Source organism: Vidua macroura, chromosome 2 (assembly GCF_024509145.1).
Source record: "Vidua macroura isolate BioBank_ID:100142 chromosome 2, ASM2450914v1, whole genome shotgun sequence".
Classification (NCBI taxonomy): domain Eukaryota; kingdom Metazoa; phylum Chordata; class Aves; order Passeriformes; family Viduidae; genus Vidua; species Vidua macroura.
In genome coordinates, this window is record NC_071572.1 from 106,485,425 (window position 1) to 106,509,746 (window position 24,322).

The 24,322-nt window shown below is 41.0% G+C and overlaps 1 protein-coding gene across 3 annotated transcripts in view; it reads right to left on the reverse strand.

Moving 5' to 3' along the window:
- The window catches only part of USP25 (ubiquitin specific peptidase 25), an 88,412-nt gene extending 64,565 nt beyond the window's left edge, over positions 1-23,847 (reverse strand). For 2 of the 3 annotated variants that reach the window (XM_053970589.1, XM_053970592.1), the window contains exons 1-3: positions 23,762-23,847; positions 2,240-2,317; positions 1,011-1,155 (exon numbers count right to left, since the gene is read on the reverse strand). In XM_053970589.1, coding sequence (XP_053826564.1) covers positions 1,011-1,155; positions 2,240-2,317; positions 23,762-23,806 — 268 coding nt within the window. In that variant the 5' untranslated portion in view covers positions 23,807-23,847. Of the gene's footprint in view, positions 1-1,006; positions 1,156-2,239; positions 2,318-23,761 lie in introns of those variants that run through there. The other variant, XM_053970590.1, reaches the window with a different exon arrangement.
- Positions 23,848-24,322: the final 475 nt, after the last annotated feature.

Below are 24,322 nucleotides of genomic sequence, written 5' to 3' on the forward strand. Positions count from 1 at the left end.
CAAAATTCATGTTAAGGTTCTACAGACAAAAAAGATAATTGTACAATTGATAAGGAGATCTAACTAAACTTTTTTACATTGAAGCAACCATGAGCAAAACAAAGGGGAAAAAATGCTACTGCAGGAGGCACTAAATAATAATCCTGGTACTAATAAGTAATCCTACTTGCTTAATAAAATCTACATAGATGTACTACATATATGGCCAAAGAACTGATATACAATTAAAATATTCTCCATCTGCATTGCAAATGGTGTAAAGTTACTATAGCAACAAGAAACTCGGATTTTACAGATATCAATCCCACTATAAAACTTCCTTTGACTTTTACTTCTATGTTATTTCCTATTTTTATTTGCAGAACACATTTGTTTTTCTCCCCATAAAAATAACTATACACTAAAGCAGAGGATTAGAACCTGCAAGATTTAGAGAAATGCAGGTTGTGGGACCTCCTCTATCAACTAAATGAAATTGTTTAAAATTAGGGGTATTTAATGCTAATTTCATATATAAAATACCTATTCTTTTAGTACAAAATTCACACTTAGCCTCCCACTTCTCCCTTTGGGAAAGTCATTCCTGTCAGTGAGGAGCTACTCTTAAGAATATTAAGCTTTAGCATATTAAGACAAACAATGACAGAATCTTCACCAATTTTGTTTTGACACAGGAGTACCTAGCTTTTGCCTTTTATTTACTGCATGACCCCAAAATAAAACCTGTAATATGGAGGAGGAAAAAAAAGGTAAACAAAGATGGAAAGCCCAGTTACTCACCCTTTCATCAGTATCATACATACATGTAAAGGTAATACCTAAAGGTAGCTCAAATTAAAAAAAAAAAAAAAAACAACAATAACAAGCCCCACTGAAATAAGAAAAGAAAGAATGCATAATAATTTAAGAATTGATAAGTAAGAATTATCTGCAGATTAATAGTTATGTCTTAGGCAAGGTTTTATTTCCCATTACTTTAAACTAAACTTGTGAAAAGAAAAAATACCTACTGGTGTCTGCCTGGCTGCCCACGCTGATATATCTGTCATTCCCAGGAAGGGCTGTTTGGTAGTAAGTTGCTTCCTCTAGCTGGGGAACCTTGGCATTCTTTGCAGTGAGAAAAGCCACAGCCAGCTCCAGATTACCATTGCTGTCCTTTAAGCATAAAAAAAAAACCCCAAAAAAACAAGTGAGAGTCCCCTCACTCTTTCTTTAATTTTTCTTAAAAACAAAGGACATGATTAGCAACTTCAAATCAGTAACCATTGTACTGCCAGGTAAAATACTGACTCGAAAAGAAAGTTTGCAAACTTGACATATTCTGCATATTTCACTATTTTTAACCGAAATAAAGATAAAACATCTTATAAAAATTGTTTTGGTGGAGTTTCACTTATTTCAAGAAAGAAAAAAAAAAAAAAGTCGTGTAGTGTAGGTCAACCTCCCAATAAACCAGCACATTTACTGGAGTCAGACTTCAACAGGAGTCAAGACGAATTCTTCTGAAAATATAGTTTCATTTTTAAAGCCAGAGATCCTGGCTTTTGAAAAGCAGCTGTGCACATGACTTATGCTAACAACAACTACCTATTTTTGTGTAGATATATATTTTTTATTTAAATTACTAAATCCTCATTTACCATGCATAAACGGCTAAAAAGTTCTGCTTGAGGGAAACAAAGATTTTAAATTTTTATATATATTTATTTATATGGAAACAGACTATAGAGAGATCTGCCATTTTTTACTTGCATCAAAGAACTATTCTGTGCTATGAAATAAATTAGAATGGTTGAAAAAACATTGAAACAATGTCAAATTAGCAAAGGTTGGCAAGTTCAAGCTGTTCTTCATTCTACACAGTGAGCAAGGCCTGTGCATGGTAGAAAACAGCCACACCTTGACAAGAAAACACCACTTGGTTCCTCAGGAGCTGATCATCTGTAGTAGCACCAAAACAATTCACACAAAGGTTAAAGGCAAGTCATAACATTCCTGTCTTTTCCTTTTGAGCACTTGATTAATTTTTAGGTCAGTACCAAAAGAGAACAAGATTCCATGCAAAGTGAATAAGCCATGATTATTAGCTTTTTTTTTTCCTCCCTCTGAAATAAACTCAAGCAGGGAAGGGAAAGAAGGGAAGGAAGAGAAGGACAGAGCAAGAAAGGGTTGGATTTATGGCTTTCACAGGCAGTTAAGATGCACTCAGGTTCATTAAGCTACAAGTCAGTTATCTTACCTTCAGTGCCTGTTGTAGTACCTGGATGTCATTGATACCGGTGATCTCCCTCAGCTGATTTAAAAATGTTTGCTGGTGCTAAAAAAAAACCCAGAGCATCAAAATAAGATTAGAGCCAAATAACAGCAAAACCAAGTCTTAACAGAGTACACTCCTCCACAAACATTAAAGGCATCTCCATATGAGGTTTATGCACCACAAATTGGTAGAACCTACATTACTCGAGTTTGTCTTAGTTTCTGCAATTTGGGCACTTTTTTGGGAATCATTAATTCCCAAATGTTATCATTTTGCATTTTGGTGTGTTTGCTTAGTTTTGGATTTTTTTAAACAAAACAAAATGGGTAAGCTTATGCAACATGGGTTTAAGAAGCGTATATAAAGCCACAATTGGCCCTTCTAAACAAATAAAACTCCACAGCTTTGGTCTCCAGTGGCAGTAGTGGAAGTAGCTGAATGAACACCCACCAAAACCAACTTCTTTAACTCACAGTTATTCTCAACCCCATTATTTCCTTAACATAAACAATTCCTAGTCATTCCAAACACAAAACTTGGACATTCAACTTTGCTGACCATGGAGGTGTTTTAAGAGAAATACTATAAAAACTCCAAACAAAGTAAGTTTCTTGACACTGAAACAGAACTTTAGGAATCCATCCAAACTGCCTTCTTAGACCAGTTCCAACTCCTAGACCTTCCAACTCTCCCAAATCACACAAGTCAGCACCCATGACTGAGTTTAAAGCAACATTTGGAATTAGAAAAAGAACAAGAGGTTATGGGTCTCTTAAATATTCACTCCATAAGAATTTTGAGGCTTGGTTTTGTTTTACTTAAATAAAAATCTGGTCCCACCCCTGTTTAGAGCCAACAGATGATTCACTCTGGTCATGCTCAGCTATCCCAACACAGGAGCAAAAAGCAGGCACTAAGCTGGAAGAATCCTTGAACTCCTGTTAACCATTGAAAGCATCTTAACCATTAAAACCATGAAAAACAGAGCACTGACCATTGTTCCATACCAACAAATTCAATTGCTCCTCTGGCAGATGGGAAATGGAGAAAAAAATATTTGCAAATGGTTTTCTTTTTTATTCTTTGCCCACCACATCCTGAACTCAAAACTGTAATTTCATCTATGAAAGAGAAAATTTTTGTAAAGTACAGGGTTTTGTTCGCATGACAAAAAGCATATTTCCTATCAGGAACAAATAAACATTCTCCTGCTACTCTCCAAATTCATTTAAAATAGCAACTGTAATTGTCTTGCAGCTTCTTCTAAAAGACTTATTTTTAGCTGAATTATCTGGAATCAAATATTCAAATACCCTTATTCTTCCCTTATCACTGCTTTGTATAGAGGAGGAAATTAAAATCTGCATGAATGCTGAATTCCCCAGTGAGAAATTAACCTGGCAGGCACTACTTCATGCCCTAATAAGTTGAAATAGAAGGCGTATAGTTCAGGATGTTTATGAATTACATACACAATCTTCCCTTCATTTATGATCCTAAGAGACACTGCTAACAATCCAATTTGCCTCCTTCTTTTTTCTTTTCCTTTTAAAAACCCTTCTGTTGGCAAAAGAAAAGTGAAGTGATGCAAGAAAACAAACTCCCACTCTATCCCTATCCCTCACCCCCTTGTTTGTTTACTCTGTGCATTTCATAGCACTGTACAAAGCCATGACTTGTTTCCCCTATAAAGTTTCTTTCCTACTCCTATGTCTGGCAAGAATCAAAGAAATTAAATAGAGTATTCGGGGGGGAAAAAAAATTACAATGGCATTGAAATTGGCAGCAGCAATTCAAGGGCATGGCAATAAAGTGGATTTCTTTTTTTATTTGCCACCAACATGATGGTGAACAAAACAGAAAATAGTTTCACTATAAATTATTACAACAACAAGTTATAACAGATTTCTGTGTCTTCTACAATATATACAACACTTGGAAAGGCTGATTGGAGGATATTCATCGTTCACAGAGACTGCGAAAAGATAGAAGAGACAGTTTACCAACAAACAATCTCTTAGCAGTTCAAAATATTGGCTGTTAATTTATGGGCACAGCTGTGACTTATAAACTTAGACATCTGTAGTTTCTATCCACATTTCAGCATTCCAGTGTAAAAGCTGTGTTTCAAGGCCCCCTTCCCATGGACATTCAAATTTAACAAATCCGAACTGCACCCAGAGATGCTCCTTTCTCATCAAGAGATGATTTAAGTATCCAAGTATAATTTTTTTGAGGCCGAGAGTTTAAGGTACTCAGCTCCAAAATTTCTAACTGGTAATTAAAAGAACAGCATGGAGAATCCATAAGCACCATTGTTAGAAGTGGCAGGAATTAAGAGGAAAATTACCAGTTCTCCTGAACACCTTAAATGGAGCTTTGGGGCATTTGCCTGGTTTAGACATTACTGTTTCTTCAGCTAAATGTGGACAAGTTGCCATTAATTTCTAATTGACTTACTTCAGATCATGCAGAAGTTAAAGAATGGACATATTCCCTTTCTAGGAGGAGCGTAATTGACGTTATTTCCACTTGATCAGCATCTTCTTTTAATACTTGCTAATAGACTAACAGATCTTCAGAAACAATTGTAAAACTGCATAAGGCAGCTAAAAACTCCGACTGGTGGCCTTCTCTTCCACAAATTCACCATCTGCCCTCATCCTAACTAATCTGATGTAACTGCATCCATCATCTTTACTGTGCACTGACCTTTTCTGCAACTGGATGTTTAACTTGTCATTAGTCTCCTTCACTGTTATAATGAGAGTATGTTATCACCCATGAAACTGTATTAGCACAAGTAACTCTATTTATTTTCATTACAAGTGACAGAGCAGGCAACTATCAAACCCTCTCCTCATTCACTATCAGAGGACGAGATTCAATTTTCTTTATGCTTTTCTTTTCACTTAAGACTTTATTTAGTGCATCTGTACTACTTTGCAAAGTCAAAATGGCTAAATTTTATTTGTTTTGAATAATATGCCTTTAGCTGTGGTTATTGTGGCATATAGAAAACTATACTATAAGTAAGTATACTATAAGTAAGTATACTATACTTACTATTGCCCAGGACTGAAGCTTAGAGATCAACTTCTAGTGCAACTGCTAAACAGTTAAGTCTCTTCTGTATGGTAAGAAATATTAAATTCAATACTACAGACAGATTTCTACACATGAAGCAAGCCACCCTCCTTACTCCTATTAATGCTCATTCTGATTACATTTACCCTAAAAGCTCAAGAAGCTTTGGCTAACTTGAGCTGAAGTGACTGTAGCATATAGACCCTCAAATGTCTAAAAACACATAGATACATTAAACAATTATAGTATAATTCACTCACAGGCTATAACCAAAAATACCCAAAAGAGCTCACCCTATGCTAAAACAAAGATAAAAAATGAAGAAGGCAGCAGACAAGTATTTACAAGTGTCTGAAGTACCTATTATCAATGTACACTAATTAAATCAGGTCAGTGAGGGAGGTTTCAGATCACAACTACTCATTCTACCATAAAAAGCTGCCATATTTTTTCAGCGCAGCTTTTTCCTGATTCCCTATTTTTTCCAACCCTGCCTCAGCAGAGGTTCAAATTCTGAATTATAACTCACTGTACTTTAATTCAGTTTAATAAGCAGCCTCTCTTTTCAAATGGAGACACAAACCAGATCATTCCAACAGAACCAGTACAACTACTGGTGCTAAGAAACCCACCTCCACTCTTTCAAATTTGCCCATACCTACTTCTTTTTGCCATCCTATGCTCAAATTTACATGACTGATTCTGTATCTTTTTTCTAGCAGAGATCCTCCAGTTTAGTGAGTCAAGACTCCAGTAATATCTGCAGCGTTAGAACGCACGTGCATTCCTGTCACGCACAGACGTATTCTCCATGAAGCCTGAACAGTATCTGACTCAACTCTAAAAAGCACCCAGAACCTGATCTCTGACACCAGACTGTGCTGGTACAGCTGCTGCAGGGTACCCCAAGTCCTTGGCCACACAAAGGACATGGTTCACTGATGGTATGGCTGCCCTGGATCCAGCTGTTCACACCCCTCAGTCCCACTGCACCATGCAGCAGTCTGTTCCCTGGGGCTTCCATGCACAAGCTTTCCCAGCCTTTCCCTTTCCTCTGGCTCCCTGAGGTATGTAGGCATTATGTATCCTCAGGCTTTCAGCTCTTGGAAGATTTTAACTAACAGGAAATTCTCCCATTTTCCTGGATGGAAGCCAAATTTGTGTATTAGGAATGCATGCCCTTATTTCCAAGTCTCTCCTTTTTCAGCCTTCCCTCCTTTGCTCTCAGGAAATGCCCAATTAAGATTATCTGGTTTATAACCTCACACAATAGCATATTCAGTAGCTATGCCAGCACCAGTGAAGAAGAAAAGGATCTGCACTACTATCAGCTTAGGGAGATACCGTGCCCAAATTAGTTCCACAACAGTTCTGTAAACTCCGATAACTTCCTACAATCAAAGCAAAAATGTTTTTTTTTTTTGAACAAGGCAGATCTAATAAATTGACTAGTACTGAATTACAGTGAAGATAAATTTGGGGGGAAATTAGCCACCTTTTGATCTGTTTATTTTCTCCTCTCTGTAGCTTCTGAAGAAACACATGTAAACTTCGGCTTTATTCATGGCAACATCTAAATATTTGCATCTGCAACACAAGCACTTACAAACTCAGAAGACAGAACAACCCATTTCCAAGCACAGATAAAGTTCTATGTTCAGGAATGAATGAGATGATTCAACCATTAGGAGGAGAAAACAGGATCTATGGCCTCACTACACAGTTCACATTTCAATAGTACACAATGAAAATGCACCAGGGGCACCAAGTTGATTAGAAGTATGGAACACTTCTCCTGTGAGCAAAGACTAAGAGAATTGGGATTGTTCAGCCTCGAACAGAGACGGCTTAGGGGTAACCTGCAGCCTTCCACCACAGGAGCCTACAAGAAAAATGGAGAGAGATTATTACAAGAGCCTGGAGTGACAGGATAAGGGGCAATGGCTTCAAATTGATACAGAGTACATTAAGATTGTATATCAGGAAAAAAATTCTTTACTGTGAGGGTGGTGAGGCACTGGAATAGGTTGCCCTGGGAGGTTGTGGGTGCCCCACCCCCAGAAGTGTTCAAGGCCAGGCTGCTGGATGGGGCTCTGCACACCCTGGTCTAGAGTAAGGTGTCGCTGTCCATGGCAGGAAGGTTGGAACCAGCTGATCTTTAAGGTGCCTTCCAACCCAAGCCATGATTCTGATTCCTGAGGGGTGAATACTTTTATTAGAGACAAAAAGAAAGAAAGAGGAAAACATAAATGCTGAGAATGGCATTTTGACTCAGGCCCTCCAAACAAATCCTACTTTCTTTACTTTCTAGTGCAACACTGATTTATTAGACCTATTTATTGGAGGAAAACTCAAACGACACTGCACAAATAGTTTATATTAAAGACAATTCTAATGCAGCCTGAGCTGCAGAGGACCTGCTAATGGCATTGCTTACAGACAAGCAGCTAATAAGCTGGTTTCCTCATATGATGCTGCTGTAATGAGAAGAACACTGAGAGCTTAGAGGAATGTAATCCTCCACAAAGAGGCTTTAAGTTTCTGCTACAAACAAACAAACAGAAATAGTTTAACGTACAAAGGACAAGCATACTGAAGACCCTCAATTACTACTGTGAATATAATTTTCTGCCACATTAATCATATCTCCCAGGAATAGTTAAAAGGCCCACAGACACTGCTGTACATTACAGCTTCCAGAAACAAATATACATTAACCATTTTCTAAATATGCTGTTGGTCAAGTTCCAAATAGGCAAATAAAAACTAACTCCTTCCATGAAAATATTGAGTTGAAACACAGGAAAAACATGCAGTCAGCTCCAGAAGGCTTTACTTTTCCCAGCTCTGTCCTCAAGATTTTTCTCCATGTATGTGCAGAATAAATATATTTATAAAATATATATAAATTAGAAAGTAGTTATATGTATACATATATTTTTTAAAACACTTTTTGCTAATGCAAAGACCAAGTTAAATCTCTGCATCAGCTCTAAGGTGCTCCTTAAAGCACAAGAGAATTAGACTGCCTTGCCCAGCATCTGCTATCTGGGCTTCCTTTTGTTCGGGCATGAAAAGAGAAATCTCTTACATGACATTGTATCCTCTAAGAAAGTAGGTAAAGATATATTTTTATACACACAGTAATGCAAAATGCACCTCAGCTTTGGATCAGACAAAAATCACCTGTGGAGAGCAAAGGACATGCATAAAGACAGCAGATTTTCAGTCTGGGACTGCTCTGCACAGGCTGCCAAAATCTGGCAATTACAGCAGCAGCTGGTACAAAGTGCAACTGGACTGAGAGCAAAAACTTACTTCAAGGAGTAAAAGGACACAGTGTATGGCAGGAACTTTCAGCCAACCACAGCCTAACCCAAATAAAACTTGCAGGGGGAAAAGGCTTGAGTGCCCTACTTAGGTGTGTACACTCCTCTCACAAAAATTAAGGATTCTACTTAATCATAGTTTTATGTAACCTATATTGATCCTAGACAACACACATAATACCCTCACCAGATTTCCATGCTTTTCATGCTTTAACGAGTGACTTTGCAATGAATTTCAATGTCTGATATTAAAGTTTCTACACAACATGAGATCACGTATTCATATAAACACTCACAATTCTGAGCCTCATATGTGGCCAAAAAAAAAATCTTTTTCACTCTCAGCATATACCTTTGTCTTTATACAAGCCAATAGTTAAAGATTTTGAAATAAGATTTTAAGGAGAGGCTTGAGGAGTTTGGTTTGTATTCTCTGACACTAAAAATAAGGCAAAAGCCACCTCTGACAGTTATTTACATAAAACCACCCAGAAGTTATGAGCCAAATCATCACCTGCATGGGAATACTCTCTCAATGAGCAGGAAAACCACCTGCTCAGTACACAGGGGTAAATTTTAAACTTAGTCTATGAACTGATTTATGAACACTGTTGCTTGAGTCTGTGTTTCTAGTTGTTACTGATAGCTAGTCCTAAATGAGCCTCAGTGACAGGATGAAAATCAAGAAAGGACAGCAACCTTAGTACTTACTGAAAACAAAAAGGTGTCAGAAGTGCAAAATTACTGAGAATTTTGAGGTCTTTTTGTTTTAAACCACCATGATTTCTCCATACCCTGTTCAGCATAACAGTGAGCTTCCCAATAGTAATGACAGCAGCTCTGAAATTAATTAACTACACTAAAACCAATGAGATCTTCAGTTTCATTTAACTAGACACAAGTTAAACTTCAGGTTATATTCACTAGAACCACTATGGGAAAATCTGCTTCACAAAAATTGCCTTGATTCTTATGTACTAATTACTGTCGCAGTTACTGGAGCAAAAATCTCTGCTCCAGTACAATTCTATTGAGTAATTAGTTACTGGTAGCAGCAGGAGGGGTCTTTCAAAGCACCAGCACAGATTACCTGTAAACTACACACAAATTCAGGAGGATTCCTCCAAGAGCCCACCCATGGACAACAGCTGTGCCATGGTACCAGTGGTTCACAGCCCATCCCACCTCAACACCAAGTCACCAGGAAAAACATGCACAAGCCATGGTAAACTAAAGCCAGTGGGACCAGTCAGAGGCAATGTTATACAGATAGAAAGGAGTAGAAGGCTGGAGGATGACAGATAAACAGCAAACTGTGGGTACATAAATGCACAAACACAGAACCACAGGAGCAGCAGTTGGAAGAGGCTTCTGGGGATCACCAACACCCTGATGAAGAGTTCAACTCAGCTGCAGCCTTCCAGTACCTGAAGAGAGCCCACAGGAAAGATGAAGAGAGACTATTCACAAGGGCCTGGAGTGACAGGACAAGGGGGAATGGCATCAAACCGAGAGTAGGTTTAGATCAATATTAGGAAGAAATTCTTTACTGTCAGGGCAGGGAGGCCCTGGCACAGGCTGCCCAGAGAAGCTGTGGATGCCCCATCCCTGGGACTGTTCAAGGCCAGGCTGGATGGAGCTCTGGGAAACATGGCCTAGTGGAAGGTGTCCCTGCCCACAGCAGGGGGGTGGAACAAAATGAGCTTTGAGGTCCCTTCCAACCTAGATCATTCTATGATTCTATGATGTTTTTCCAAACCCTCTGGCTACTTTTTGTTCTAAAAGTTTATTTCCTAATTTTTTTCTTCAGTTCACAGGTATTTATCATCATGCATAAACATCACAATTTACAATGTCTGACTAGGTAGCACCACCAAGACTTAGGCTTTCTCCTCAAAGGAATGATTATTGCCTAGAGTATAATTTTACTGTAGCCACTATTAAAATGTTCAGTCTTGTCTTTCTGGTCTAAAACAACACTGCCACTAGAGCCACATTTTTACACTTTGAGATGTTTTCCTTTGCATCCCAATCACAGTTTAACCCATCACACCAAATATGAGCTATTCTGGCTCATGTTTGATGCTCTTCACAGTCCTAACTCTCAAGTGGAAAAGGCAGTCCCACTAGCCCATTCAAACATTCAGCATATTTATAGGGCTGTTTTTTTTCCGAACAGACATCATGATAGCCTCACCCTGCTCTGCACAATATAGAAGAGCTCCCAAGGAAACACCAAGCTAGCTCCATTCATTCTCCTCACTCTGCCATTATGATAACAAGAGCTACTATTCTAGGAACAAACAAACCAACTCTGGAAATTCCAAGTGTCCTCAGATCAGTGGGATCCCAGGCTCTGTAATACTTAGAAACAATAACACTCACAGGGACTGTCAGACCACAAGCTGCTTCCAAGGAGTCAGCTGTTCTTCCCAGGCTATAGCTCCTGCCAGTGTTGGCCAGCCCAGGCTGGTGTTGCCAGATGCCATTCTTCCCTAAGAGCCAGCAGCACCACTTGTCCAAACCTCTGGCAAGCCAGGCCAGGCTCTCAATAAACCATCAGAGAGTCACTCTCTGCAGACATTGATTTCCTGCCAACTTAGTGAGAACCAGGGGTGGGACAGGGAGGGGATAAGACCAAGACTGCTCCAATTTCCACCGGATTCAACTGTTGTGGAGCAGCAGCCTTAAAAGAATGAGTTGTTTCTCTGCCATTACTTTAAACCTTTTTTTATCTAGTGAGAGGAAATGGATGGGGAAAAAGTGTCCTGCAGTCCCCATCCTACTTAGGCACTATAGCAGAAAACTTACACCAACGGGAGATGAATTAAAAATCTCACAGTGACAGTGATGTGGTGCTCCTGGTGTACATTTCTCACAAGTGAACATGCACAATCAAACCTGCTCCTGCATGGGCTGAAATGCCATCCACTGTTCTCTACTCCCTGCTTTAGGTGTGCACATCCAGAAGGATTTCATTTTCTGCAGCTGTTAATGGCACAAAGATCAAAGCTTCCATTTCACCTCAAACAACTCTGCTACATGCCCTAGGTAAGTGATACCAGGAAGATTTCACAATTTTTCCACACAAAATTCAGCACAGTACAGCAAAGAAACTGTAAATAAAATTTAAATTGCACTTTTTCACAGACAGGTCTGTATTACAAAGAATCCACTGTATTCAACTGAAGAGACACATTTGGGGAAAGAGTTCAGCTGTCTGTTTTGAATAGGAAGGGAAAAAAACCCCAAACTTAACAGAAAGCCTTTCAATAAAGGTCTTCCACATAGTCCAATTAAAAAAAATTAGTAACATGATTTCCTACAGAAACAAGCCTTGTAATCACAGAGTGAGCATGTACCCAGGCACGTCTACCCTCCTACTTCTCAAAAGTAACAGCTCAAGGTCACCTCCAGCAACTTGGCCTGGCCTCAGGGATCCCCAAAAGCCCCAGCAGCACCCCCAGGCTTCTTAGCACCTTGGCCAGCCAGCATGTAACTCCTGATCTCACCACCTGCTCTTGCCCACATCTTGGGCCACAAGAAGTTAGAGCAGACAACACAGAGGGCTTGGGAAGAAGAACAGAGGGGCAGTACCTCCACTCCACTGCAGTGAAGTCTGCCAGAGATATACTCATCCCACAGTCTCAACTGGTCACCCCCCCAACTGTTGTGCATTATAAGACAAAATTACATCAGGAAATTCACACAGCACTATTTGCAGCATTCAGTAAAATTATTTGATAGCTTATCCTGCCCTCCACTAATCATCTACAAAGAAATCCTGTGAAGAGACATGTTTTTAGCCTGGGGAGGGGCACGTGGGCACAGAGAGACAAAAGGCACAGCTCTCCACAAGAAGGAGCCTACAGATAACACTAAGCCACAAAATCTGGGGCAGTGTTTATTTAACAGGTCGCCTGGAAGGTGACAGGCTTCTGACAGCAGTTCCAGCTTCTGGGGCAAGACAGCCTTTCCTGGCTGGGTCAAGCACCAGGAAGGCGCTGGCATGTGCTGTGTCCCCGCGGAAAGGCCACTGCCACACCACGGCCCGTGAACGGCAGCCAGAAGCTTTCACTTGCATTGGGTAATAACCTCCATGGATGCAGGTAATGTTAGAATTGAATGAACTGTTGCCCTGTTCTTTTGAGAGTTTTAAAGTTCTTCTGAAAGTTTTTTATGCCTTCTGATGTTTACATATTTCTACTGAATTTTCTCACACTGTTCATGTAAATAATGATTGTTTTGCATTCTTCTTTGTGGGTGAAGAGAATTGATGGACTGTTGGTCTGACCAACATGGTTGGAGAAGTGGCAATTTCACCCTCCAATCCACTGTCACTTTTGCTATTCTATATATAGTGGAGTCAGAAAATAAAATTCTCTCTTTTGGTTCTTTTCTTCCCTCTTTTGCATCTGGCATCCGTGTGTGAGTTATTTCGTGTCGTAGTGTGACAATGAACCTCAAACACAACAGAGACACTACAGTATTCAAAGACATGGTAAGATCTATACCAGGGATCAGTTTGTAATTTTACTACCTCACAATTAAAGAAATAGTAAATTCAGCATTGCACTCCACAGAGGGCAACTGAAATTTTCTAGGCCATTTTCTTTCATAGAGAAAGAAAGATATTGCTTAAAGTCTGGGGGGCGCTTTTTAATGGACCTTATATTGAAACACACATTTGCCTCACCTCCCACAGAAAGCTGAAGGTGCTATATTCTAATATGTTTGGACATGGTCTCAAGAAATCTACAACCACCTTGGTTTGTAAGCACTGTTCGCTGTAATTTAGCCTTGCCAGTTTTCCCTGTGTCAGTGGTGTCGTACCAAGAGTGACTTTCTACCATCACCACACACCTACCTGAAGATTCAGAAGCTGACTTGAATAAAAGGTGTACAAAATAGTCCTCTAACAAGTTCACATTTTTGGAAAATTATTTGAAACAAAAATTTAAATTCTGTGCTGCCTTCTTAGCAGCAGTATGCCAACACATTCTCCATCAAACGACAGAGATGATAAACTCTGATAGTGAAATCTTGAATCCTTTTCTATTCAGTTAGGTCACAAAGCACTCAGTACCTTCCTTGGCTTCTAACAACTCAGCAGAGCCTGTGCACTGCACACACCCTCCACTCAGCACCAGCAGAGGGTGGCACATTTACCAGTCACCTTAAAATCAGCCCCAGAAAAAGCTTCAAGGCAACACAGCAACTTAGCAAGAGATGGAACTGGTGATGATGAGGAAATCCGTCTGCCTTCACCATTAATAAGTCCAGAGCTTACCCTGTAGACCTGCAGACTGTACCAAAAAGGCAGCCCAGGCAGCTTCAGGCAAGGGGACAACTGTGGTCGAGACAGGGCTGTCACAAGAGACGTTCTGTGGCTTGCAGCACTAAGCCCCGTAAAACACATGCAAGACCAGAGAGAACTTATAAAAGTTGCCAGTAAGCTGTCAGTTATTTTTTAATTTCCAAACAAGTAATGGGATACAGACAGAGAAGATTTAATTCTAGTATCCCCATTAAAAAAAAAAACAATGTTACAAGTTTAGATGCCAGAATTAAATAAAACTTGTCAATTACTACCACCAAATAATTAAAAGATTCTAAAGTAACAAAACTACACAGTAGTGGGAAAATCTCTAAACAAAAAAACAAAAACAAAACCAAAAAAAAAAAAAAACCAAAAAAAAAAACAACAAAAAAAAAAAACCAAAAAAATCCCAACAAAAAAAACCAACAAAAAAAACCCCAAAAAAATCCTCAAACAGGTGGGAAATTGCATAAGAGATACAAGCAGAATTTGAAGAAAAGTACCTGACACATGGGAAAATAGGTAATACCAAGAAGGGAAATTCCTGTGCAAGCCATCTATAAAGCTATTTAGCTTTTAAAAAAAGAATCATATTTACAAGCTTAAAAATGTTCTCATCTATTTTCCCACAGTTCCATATCAAAACAAAGCAAAAGCTAAAATCCACAAAGTATAGGAATGCTTTCTCAGTCATAACCTAAGATTTCTGGGATTCAATATAGTATTCAGTCCTCTAATCAGGCCATTTATATCTATGCAGTGTAAAGTGTTAGGGGAAAAAAAAGAAAAGCACTCTTCCAAAAACTGTGGTCCCAGGAGAAGTTTCTGTTTCAAAGTAACTAACTTTCAGAAGAATAAATGAAACCAAAACCAAAAGGGAAGTGGAGTAGGAGTCTGTTCCTGCCATCTTCTCTTTTGAAAAAAATTAAGAACATGATGTGTCAGTACACACCCAGGCTTTTCCAGATGCTTACTTTAAAGCACTCTCACGGCACATACCTGAATGTAAATGAATATTATTTTCAACTTCCATGTGACACTCTCCTTTTTTTTTTTTTTCCCAGCTTAAACCCAGTAGAAACAAAGCTAAATTTAACTTTTCAAAGTGGCTTTATGTTTTAACAGAAATTTGATTGAAAATCACAAAGTGTCATTTTTGGTTTGAGAATAGGAATAGAAATTTCAAGCACAGGTATCTGACTTTCCTTGGAGTCACACAGCTGTGAGAAGGACAATTATTACATAAACCATGGGTGACTTCAAGCCTAACATTTACTATTCAACAAAACTAAAAACTGGCATGAAATACAGCTGCATAAATCACAATCCAAAAGTTTCACACCTCAGACTCAGACCCTTAATGTCAAGTGAACAGCCTCTTCTAAAGGGAGCCCTCTGGATTTTGGGGTACAACACCAGTGAAATTATGACAATTGGCAGGACAAAGCCATGGGGGGCCATTATATCACATGCATTCATTTCCACAGATTCTGTGTATGGTAAGATACCAGAGTCAATTAGATTTAAATAGCTCCAGATCACGCCTTGCAAACACTAATGGCTCTCTGACAAGCTTTTATTAAATACGTTGTTCTGTCTACCGCAGCTTACTGTAAAGTTGAAAATATGCTTTCACCTGACGGCTAAAAAAGCTTTAGCCAAGGATATTTTGAGCACAATCTCCATTTTCTTGGCACCTGAACTTTGATAAGCTTGACTGTTGTTGCCAATTAGTTGATAATAAACATTTTTAAAAAAATACTGTGCAGAGTATAATTTTTTCAGCAAGAATCCACCAGATAAAATAATTCAGAAACCAGCTATAAATAAAAGCATCAAGTCAAAGTTGTGCATGTCAGAATGAAACTTGTTTGATTTTGAATACCAATATTTCCGATGCCCTTAAAAAAAAAGTGGTTTACATACACACAGATCTCTGTCAGGTGATGTTTGCAAAGTTAACCTAGTTGCACTCCAGCCTTCAAGCTGTTCCACATCACATGTCCTTTGGATTCCACCTCTCTAACACCCTCAGAAGGAGAGATACCTTAAAACTGTGGGCAATCAGTGGTGCTACTGCTCACAACAATGCTACTCCCTTTCAAGTCCCATCACCATCAAGAGTCAGGTAACATCAGATTTCAGGGAAACTCTCATGCTGATGGCTTTCAACATGCTCCTCAATTTCATCTTTTATGGCAAAGAAAAGCTAATGGCATTTACTAAATGATGAAAACTAAGAAACCCAACTGAAAAAAAAAAAAATCAGCGCCTTCTTAAATTGCAAGAGTCTAGTCTGAATAGATTATTTTCATTGTGATTTTCAAATTCTTAGAATGAATGATGCTACTAAATACATGGGAAAACCACTCTATCATTAGACAGGAACTGAGAAAGCCGGTCACCTTCACTTCAGCAACTGAAGCCATCAAAGTGTCCAGCTCATGATATTTTGTGTCAATCTGTCCTTTACACCACCTTAGGACACAGTTCTTCCTTTACAGCATCTCACAGCAACCTCAACATTTTGAGTCAATGTTGCTTAACATTTCATTTCACATTAAAGCCCAAACCCACAGATTCTGTACAACACCCACAGGAAAACTACTGTGTAGCATACAGTATGCTAAAATCACCCCTCCACCAGAAGATAGAGCTCCATGACTGTTAGCAGGACTCAGCACACCACCACAGCCACTCCAGAACACAGACTGGTGCACTAGTCTCAAATATTGAGGCAGGGAGGTGTAACCCTCTGAAGCCAAGAGATACTTTATCCACTTCTGAAAAACGGGGTGGTAACAGAGCACAAAGGTGGTATGGATGGGATCATTCAAAAAGAAGTTTCATGAAAATTTTCCACTAGTGGTCTGTAGCGCTCTTAGTCAATTGCAAGTTTTCAACTCCTACAGAAATCTAGCAATAAAAAGCTGTAAACCCTGCAATACAATGAGAGAGCAAACTGCAATGCTGGAAGAAAGCAACATTTTAGATGGTCACCAGCACACACTACAGCTGCTCCCAATTTAACTTGCAAGCTTAGCTGAGGTGTGCAGGCACAGTACAGCTTATGATAACATCTATATTCAGCACAGTATTAATGTAAAGTATCATGGAAAAATCTGACACGTGCTGTTCAGAACACACTGTGTTGCCAAGGTAAGTGCTCACAAAAACCAGCAAGAGATGGCATTCGTCAACCTGAGGAAACAGGAAAAAGTGTTTCCTTTTGCTTGGCACAAAGCCTGACTTTGTACCTTTACTTGGCACAAAGCCTGAGTTTGTACTATCATGTAAGGTATGCTCTGCAGCAAGGCATCTCACCACCTCATCTTTCCTTCAGCCCCACAGCTTTAGCATTCTCTTTCTTTTTTAAATAACAAAAGGGATGAGCTTATAGAAAGCTTTCAACTTGCATTGTTTTCCAAGCAACAAGGTGATTCATAGTATCACCTCCTCCCTATGAATTATGCTTGACCACCCATTAACCAGAACACTGGACACATCACAGTCCCAAAGGGAATGGAGGGAGCTTTTATCCCATATATCACACACTCAGCTCCCTGACAGAAATCACACGTGAGTGACATTAGATTCACCTGACTACTGAAACTGAATTTTCACTCCAGTCAAATATTTTCCACTCTTGGCAGATGTTGACTCCTTTAACAGCACCACAACTGATAAAGTGTAATCATCAGCTAACAAAAGGGACCTTTATTTCATAATGTGAAAAGAAGATTGAACTCTACCCTGAATTCACAAAATCCTTCTGAATTACATTGTCAGAACAGCCTCTCCTACTTACTCACCTTAACTTGTGATTTGAATAGTGACGTGACACTGTTACCCCAGCACAAATCAACAGGCCCCTGCTGAGAACCTGAATTCTTTCAATTTAAAGGTGTCCATTTCCTGACTGAAGACCATCACATGGATAACTTAGTCATCAGGGTCTGATGGGCAAGTTTAATAACAAAGCCAGCTAAAAAAAACCCAAGCAAACAAGGAAGCAAACAAACAAACAAACAACAACAACAAAAAAAAAAAAAAAGACAAAAAAACCCAAAACCAACCAACAACAAAAAAAAAACCACCAAAAAAGAAAAAAAATACCTGTATACAGAACCCTTCACTGTGACTCAAGGTAACCTCCACCCATTTTAAAATAATTAGTGGTTCCACAAGAGAACTAGAAAGTGAAAGCCATCAGGATACTTTCATTTTCAAGAAAATCTGCTCCCACACCTGTGGCTTTTCTACTCAGAGAAAGTAGGAAAGACTTTTCTCTCTCAGTCAGGTCCCAGCAACTCATGCACACACATCCCCTCAGATTTTTAAGAGTTCTGTTCCCTAAAAAGAACAGAAAATCAATAAATAAAACAAAACAAAAAAAAAAAAAAAAAAAAAAACACAAACACAACCAGCTAAACAAAACTGAAAATTCAGGCCTTTAAAGGAATTTATTTCTACATGAAAACATGTAAGTGAAGACACAGCTCTGAAGCTTTTTGTTTACTTTTTATGGAATACCAGGAATGTCACATTTGACTCTTGACCAGCTGGGAATTGAAAATCAGTACCTCCACTAGAGAAAGTGAAGAGCAATACTATTTTAATTATCTTTAGGTACCTCTGAGCACCTCAAAAATCCCCCTGTCACCTGCACTGCTAGCAACGGCTGTAAGGGGGTGACCGATGAAGCTCCTTAGACAAGTCCTGGCACAGGTGAGTGCCAGAGACCTCCCTGCTGGTTCTGCAAAGATCTGGGCCAAGCCTGAAAAGGCATCCTCCAAGTGCCCTGGGGCCTCAGGTTGATTTACCAACCTGGCCACTCGGTCCCCAGCACCTGTGACATCCCTCAACCTCACCACTCACATCACTGGAGCTATAGAGTCAGCTTCTCAGGGACTGAAAAAATGGGCTGTCAACTCTTGGATGGGTTCTTCAGCAAGGAAGTAGAGAAGATTTAGCCAGAAACAGAACAGAAATTCCATCTTTTGTTCTACTTTTCATTCCCCTTCAGTTACTCGAGTCCACGAATACCAGCTGAACTCACAGAATTAAGAAGATGCCGACCATAACATATCTTCTTAGGCACAAGAGTGTAAGAAAGGCCAACTGTTCAATTATCCTTACAAAGCACTTTTTAAAATGTTAAAGAATTTTCTTTTTAAGACATGGGTAATTTTTTTTGACCTTTTCACAGAAGCTGATGGGTTTTACTATCTTTTGTAGCTGCTGTTCATAGTAGCTGTGAATACAGGGTTCTCCTAAAAATACTGGGGGGAGGGGAATGTGTGTTAAGGATTTCTTACAGATATTTTAAAATAATACTACAAAAGGTTACCAGGAAAATCTATAAACTTTATACTTTCATATTCTGAAGCAGTATTTTTCTTTCAAGGTGTGGACCGAACATATTTAAAGACATTATTTCAGACAAATTCTAATGGTAGTACTATACTTGTAAACTCCTGCAAACACAATTGAAATCATTACTGAATTTCTGTGAAAGATTTTCTGAAAGCAAAAAGTTTTAAACTGCTGCTAAAGGTTTCATAAAGGTGCTGATTCATATCATATTATACCAATAAACACAACCCTCCAAGATTCAGCAAGCTTGCATAGATACTAAACAGAAAAAAAGACAAAAAAAAACCCCAGAACTAGCCACACACACCTCCACCCATTCCCAACAAAATCCATCAAAACAGTCACAAAACCAGAAGGCATTCAGCAGACCAGTTTGACAAGGGCTTTCAAAATTACTTTGAATCACTGGCCTTTGCACCTTGCTCCAGCTTTCAGAAATACCAACAGGAATCTGTGTCAAAGGTGTAACTACAAGTATTACAAAGTTTTTTGATATGAGCTTCTTAAATACAGAACAAGATGCACATATTTAACAGCATAACACCACAGTACTGCAAGTAATGTTTGCAAATTACTGAGTAGTTGGTGCAAACACTTTCAGTAAACTAGTGTTGTTATTCTGCTCATTCTGGACAAAGAGGTACTAAAGCTCTGGCTACCAGCACTGGCAGCTGTAACCCCCGCCCATACTCAAGCCCTCCAAGCTCGCCTGTCACACAGTCCAAACACAGACAGCTCCCCATTCATGGGGAGATGCAGAAACCATCCTTATTCCATGACCCAGGGGCCATTTCTCAGGTGCAGAGGGACACGGGCAAGGGTGGCTCTGGCCTAGTGATGAGAGAGGGAGCCTGCAGCCTCTTGGATCCACCAGGCAACTCTGAACTCAACTCTCAAAATACAGAGATTTTAAAGATTTGAATTTTAAATCCTTGAAAGCTTGTCACCTATTAAAATGGGAAAAAAAAGAGTACATAGCTCCCAAGATACCTTCTTTGTGTACCAGGTGCTCAGTAGATACTTTGCAATCACTTCCTGCCACTCAGAACTGCATCATGTCAATTGGTGGAGACAGATGACTCTATCATCCTCTGCAGGAAGTAGCTATTGCTTTTAGGGAAAAAAAACTCAGTGCCATATTATTAGCTAAATCTTTAAATAAGTACATCAAAACCATGGGAAAAGCACAACAGAAGCACACATGAGCTAGCACAATTTTCACCTTTTTACCCCAAAAAACAGCAAGAGAGAAGAATTTAATATCAGACTTTGCTTTAAGCCAGGCATTATTTCAAGTGGTAAATATCCTTAAAAGTTTGTGCTTCTCTTAGAAAAAGAAAAATTAGCTGAGCTGACACAGCTCTATTCTACTACTCTACTATTCCTGAGATTACATTGCCAATGCTCTGCTGAATCACAGGTCTGAAATAACAGTGGGTGTGGGAAACCAAAGGACAGATAAAACAGCCTTTAAATCCATGCATCAACCAAATGTCAGGCTCTCTCCAGAAGCAGCAGAACTTGATAACACACATTGCTGAGAGGCCAGCTAAGTGCCACCAATTAAAAGCCAGCTTCTTCAATCTGCCATTCCAAGATGACCATCACAATAATTATCAGAGCTGAGATACTGCTGAAACACGTTTAACCTCCCCACATCATAACCTCCAGTTACCAGAAAAATCACCATTCACCAGCCCCTGAACTCGCTGTGTAGGGGACACTGGCCAAGGGAAGGGTTTGCACAGCACATGGGGCAGCCTGGGAAGGTATTCCTCCAGGAGGAAAACTGAGGTACACAGGCATCAGCCATGTAGGGCTGCCTGGAGTACGGGAAATCCTGCAACACACGTGCTTTATTTCCTCAGCACCAAAATGCCTGACAAAAAAAAAAAAAAAAAAAAAAAAAAAAAAAAAAAAAAAAGGATTGGACGGGGCAGAAACACAGATTGGACAAAACAAGAAGCTACTTCTTTTTAACTTCTCATGTTGTTTACCTTTATTCACATGCCTTAGTCTTACCGTGATCATTACCTATAACCTTCAGACACTGAACAATGTCAGAGAAGCACACAAGGGCCATGAGCAACAAGAATAATTTGATTAACTATTTGCTTCAGGACATAATTTAGAAGTTTTAACTAAGGGTCAAGATGACCAGTAGAGATGAAAGAAAAAACTTCTTTTGACCTGACGCAACTGCTTTAACTACACAATAAACTAAAGATAGCTTCAGTGGGAAGCAGGCTGTTTGTAGTTACAGCATTTATTAATACAAACCTACATCTCCAAGTGCTGCTGAAGTTTGACACACACTTCCTGTATGACAGTAAGAAAACATCTAATGAACAATGTTTGGAACCACGGCTCCGAATAAGGTATGCTGATGACTCAGGCATCTCTTGTAAGCCCAATATATTTCTGCTTGTATGTGGTTTCTTCACACTAACAGAAAACAATTGTAACAAACTTTGAGGTCTCCAGAACAAACTCCCTTATTTGTGGACATTGGCTTTCTCCTCTTGCAAGGGAAAACAGTAAGTTATTGCTATGGTAGCCTCTCCACCTTTCATCTATCCATCAGCCCACTGCACCTTCACCATTTGCCTTCTTACATGCAAATACCTGATCAATGTTAATGTTTGTCATTAGTCTCACTAACAATGAGATACTCACTTTGGAGTGAAATAAAGCTTTTTTTACAAAATACTTTTAAGATTTGCCTTTCCCTCATTCCCTAAATGCATGCAATTAGGAAAAAAAACAGGTTAAAAGCAATTGCAGATAATAAAATAATCAGATGATTCAACAGAAATAATAATAAAAAACACCTGCCACGAAAAAACCTTGATGTTTTATTCAGTTTCTCTAGACACTTAAAAAAGTGACCAACACCCACAGATGCTGATTACAACTTCAGAATTATTGCTAGCTGTATTTTTTACTGCAGCATGGATTACTTGGCATATACCACAATCAATCTTCAACGTCCTTTTGGGCTTATCTTCGATTTGAAGCTCAAGTGAATCTGAACTACTGACCCACAAGCAGTAGTTCAGCTGAAAACTAAGGATCCTTCTAGTTTAGCTGAAAACATTACTCCTTCAGGATTATTGTCAGAAAGCACAAATAGGCAGTACTGATCAGGGTCCAGAAGGCACTATGTATCTGACGTGATAATTACGATATATAAAGTAAACCACTGACAAGAGGTTTTGTAAAAGATAAACTTGCTCACAAAAGTTGTCAGATGCACAGCAGCAACATCAGTTTTCACACACAGCAGGCACATGTAGCAGCAAATCTGCTACATTAACCTGCGAGCACACCCCAGCTGAAAACACTGAGAGAGGAACAAAATCAGACGGTTCAGCGCTTGCCTTCCTGCTGAAGCCGCCAAAATCACGGCTACTTCCAACTATGAGAGCAGTCCTCGGCCAGACACACCCTCCCTCCAAAAAAGCTTCTTAAATGCGAGCTGTACCACTTTAACCAATTATACCCTAATCAGCACATTCCCACTGTCCACTCTTACGGCTGCAGCCATTTAACTTCCACACCGACTATACCAAAGCACATACACCTTTATCCTCTTATGAAGGCAGTACATGCCATTAAAACATTAATAAAAATCAGGAAAGAGGCAACAGTCATTCCACTAACCAGAAGAGTTGCGTTAACCTACAAGTTACCTTTAAAACATATTATTTTAAAAGCACTGCAATTTAATTTTAGACATTTCTCTTGACAGTTCAGATCAAGCAAAGGAAAGCTTTAGAAGATATCCTTTTTTTTCTTCTTTTGACAGAGAAACATTCTCCATCGAGTTCCTGGCGCGCAGTAAAAGACTGGTAAGCGCCGTCATTCCCTTAACCCCGTTCCATGATGCACGTTAACACGAGTCCCTAAACCCGGCACTTTTTCACTCCAGCAGGAGCGCGTCACTCGCTGGAAATAGCGTTCACCTTTGGCAGGCGCGGATGCCGGCGCTGCAGGGTCACGCCGGGCATGTGCAGCATCTCCTCCCGGGCCCACGGGGGGCTCGGCCGGGACTCCGCGCTTTTCCTGCCCAGCCCCGGTCCCGCCACTCTGCCGGGCAGCCTGCGAGCGCAACAGGCCCGCTCGGGGCCGCGGGGAGCGCGTCGGGGCTCCCCCGAGGGCAGTGCCAAGCCCGGGGCCGGGATGACCCGGGGCCGGGCCGGTAGCGGCCCCCGCTGCGGCTCCGCGGCCGCCGGAGCGGCGGGGCCCAGGCGAGGCCACGGCACGGGGAAGGCCCGGGAGAAGCTCAGCACGGGCGCGGGGAGGAACGGCGGGAGCCGGAGCGGGCGCGGCCAGGCCCGGGCGCGGCGGGGACGCGGAGCCGCTCCAGGCCGAGCCCCGCCGGAGACTCACCTTGGCGGCGCCGCCGGGCTGCAGCACGTTCTGCTCCACCGTCATGGCCCCCGCGCGGCTCCCGGCGGCGCCCCGGGCTCGGCGGGTGGCGGCGGCGCCGTGCGGCGGCAGCTGGGCCGGGCCCGGGCTGGGCGAGCGGGGCGGGAGGCGGGGCGGGAGGGGGAGCCCGAGTCACCGCCCGGCGCGGGGGGGGCAGCGCAGCCCCGCTCCGGCCCCGCCGCCACTCCCGGAGCGCCGAGCGCCGCCCTCGGCCCGGCTACGGCTCCCGGCGGCGCCGCCCCGCGCACCTGCCCCGGGCGCAGTCCCCGCCCGGCCCCTTCCCCGCCCTGTCACACCGCCCGCCTCCATCTTGGGAGCTCCCGGCGGGAGCGGGGCGGCCCCGCCGAGTCCCCGCGGCCGCTCCGCTCCTCCCTCGGGAAGGGCTCCGCGTCCTTCGCCGGCTGCAGGGGCGGCCCCGCCGCGTCCCCGGGGAAGGCAAAGTTTGCCCCCGCTGCGGGGGAACCGAGAACAGCTCGGACCGGTGCCGCTTTCCAGGGGATCGCCAGGGAATTTATGAGCCAG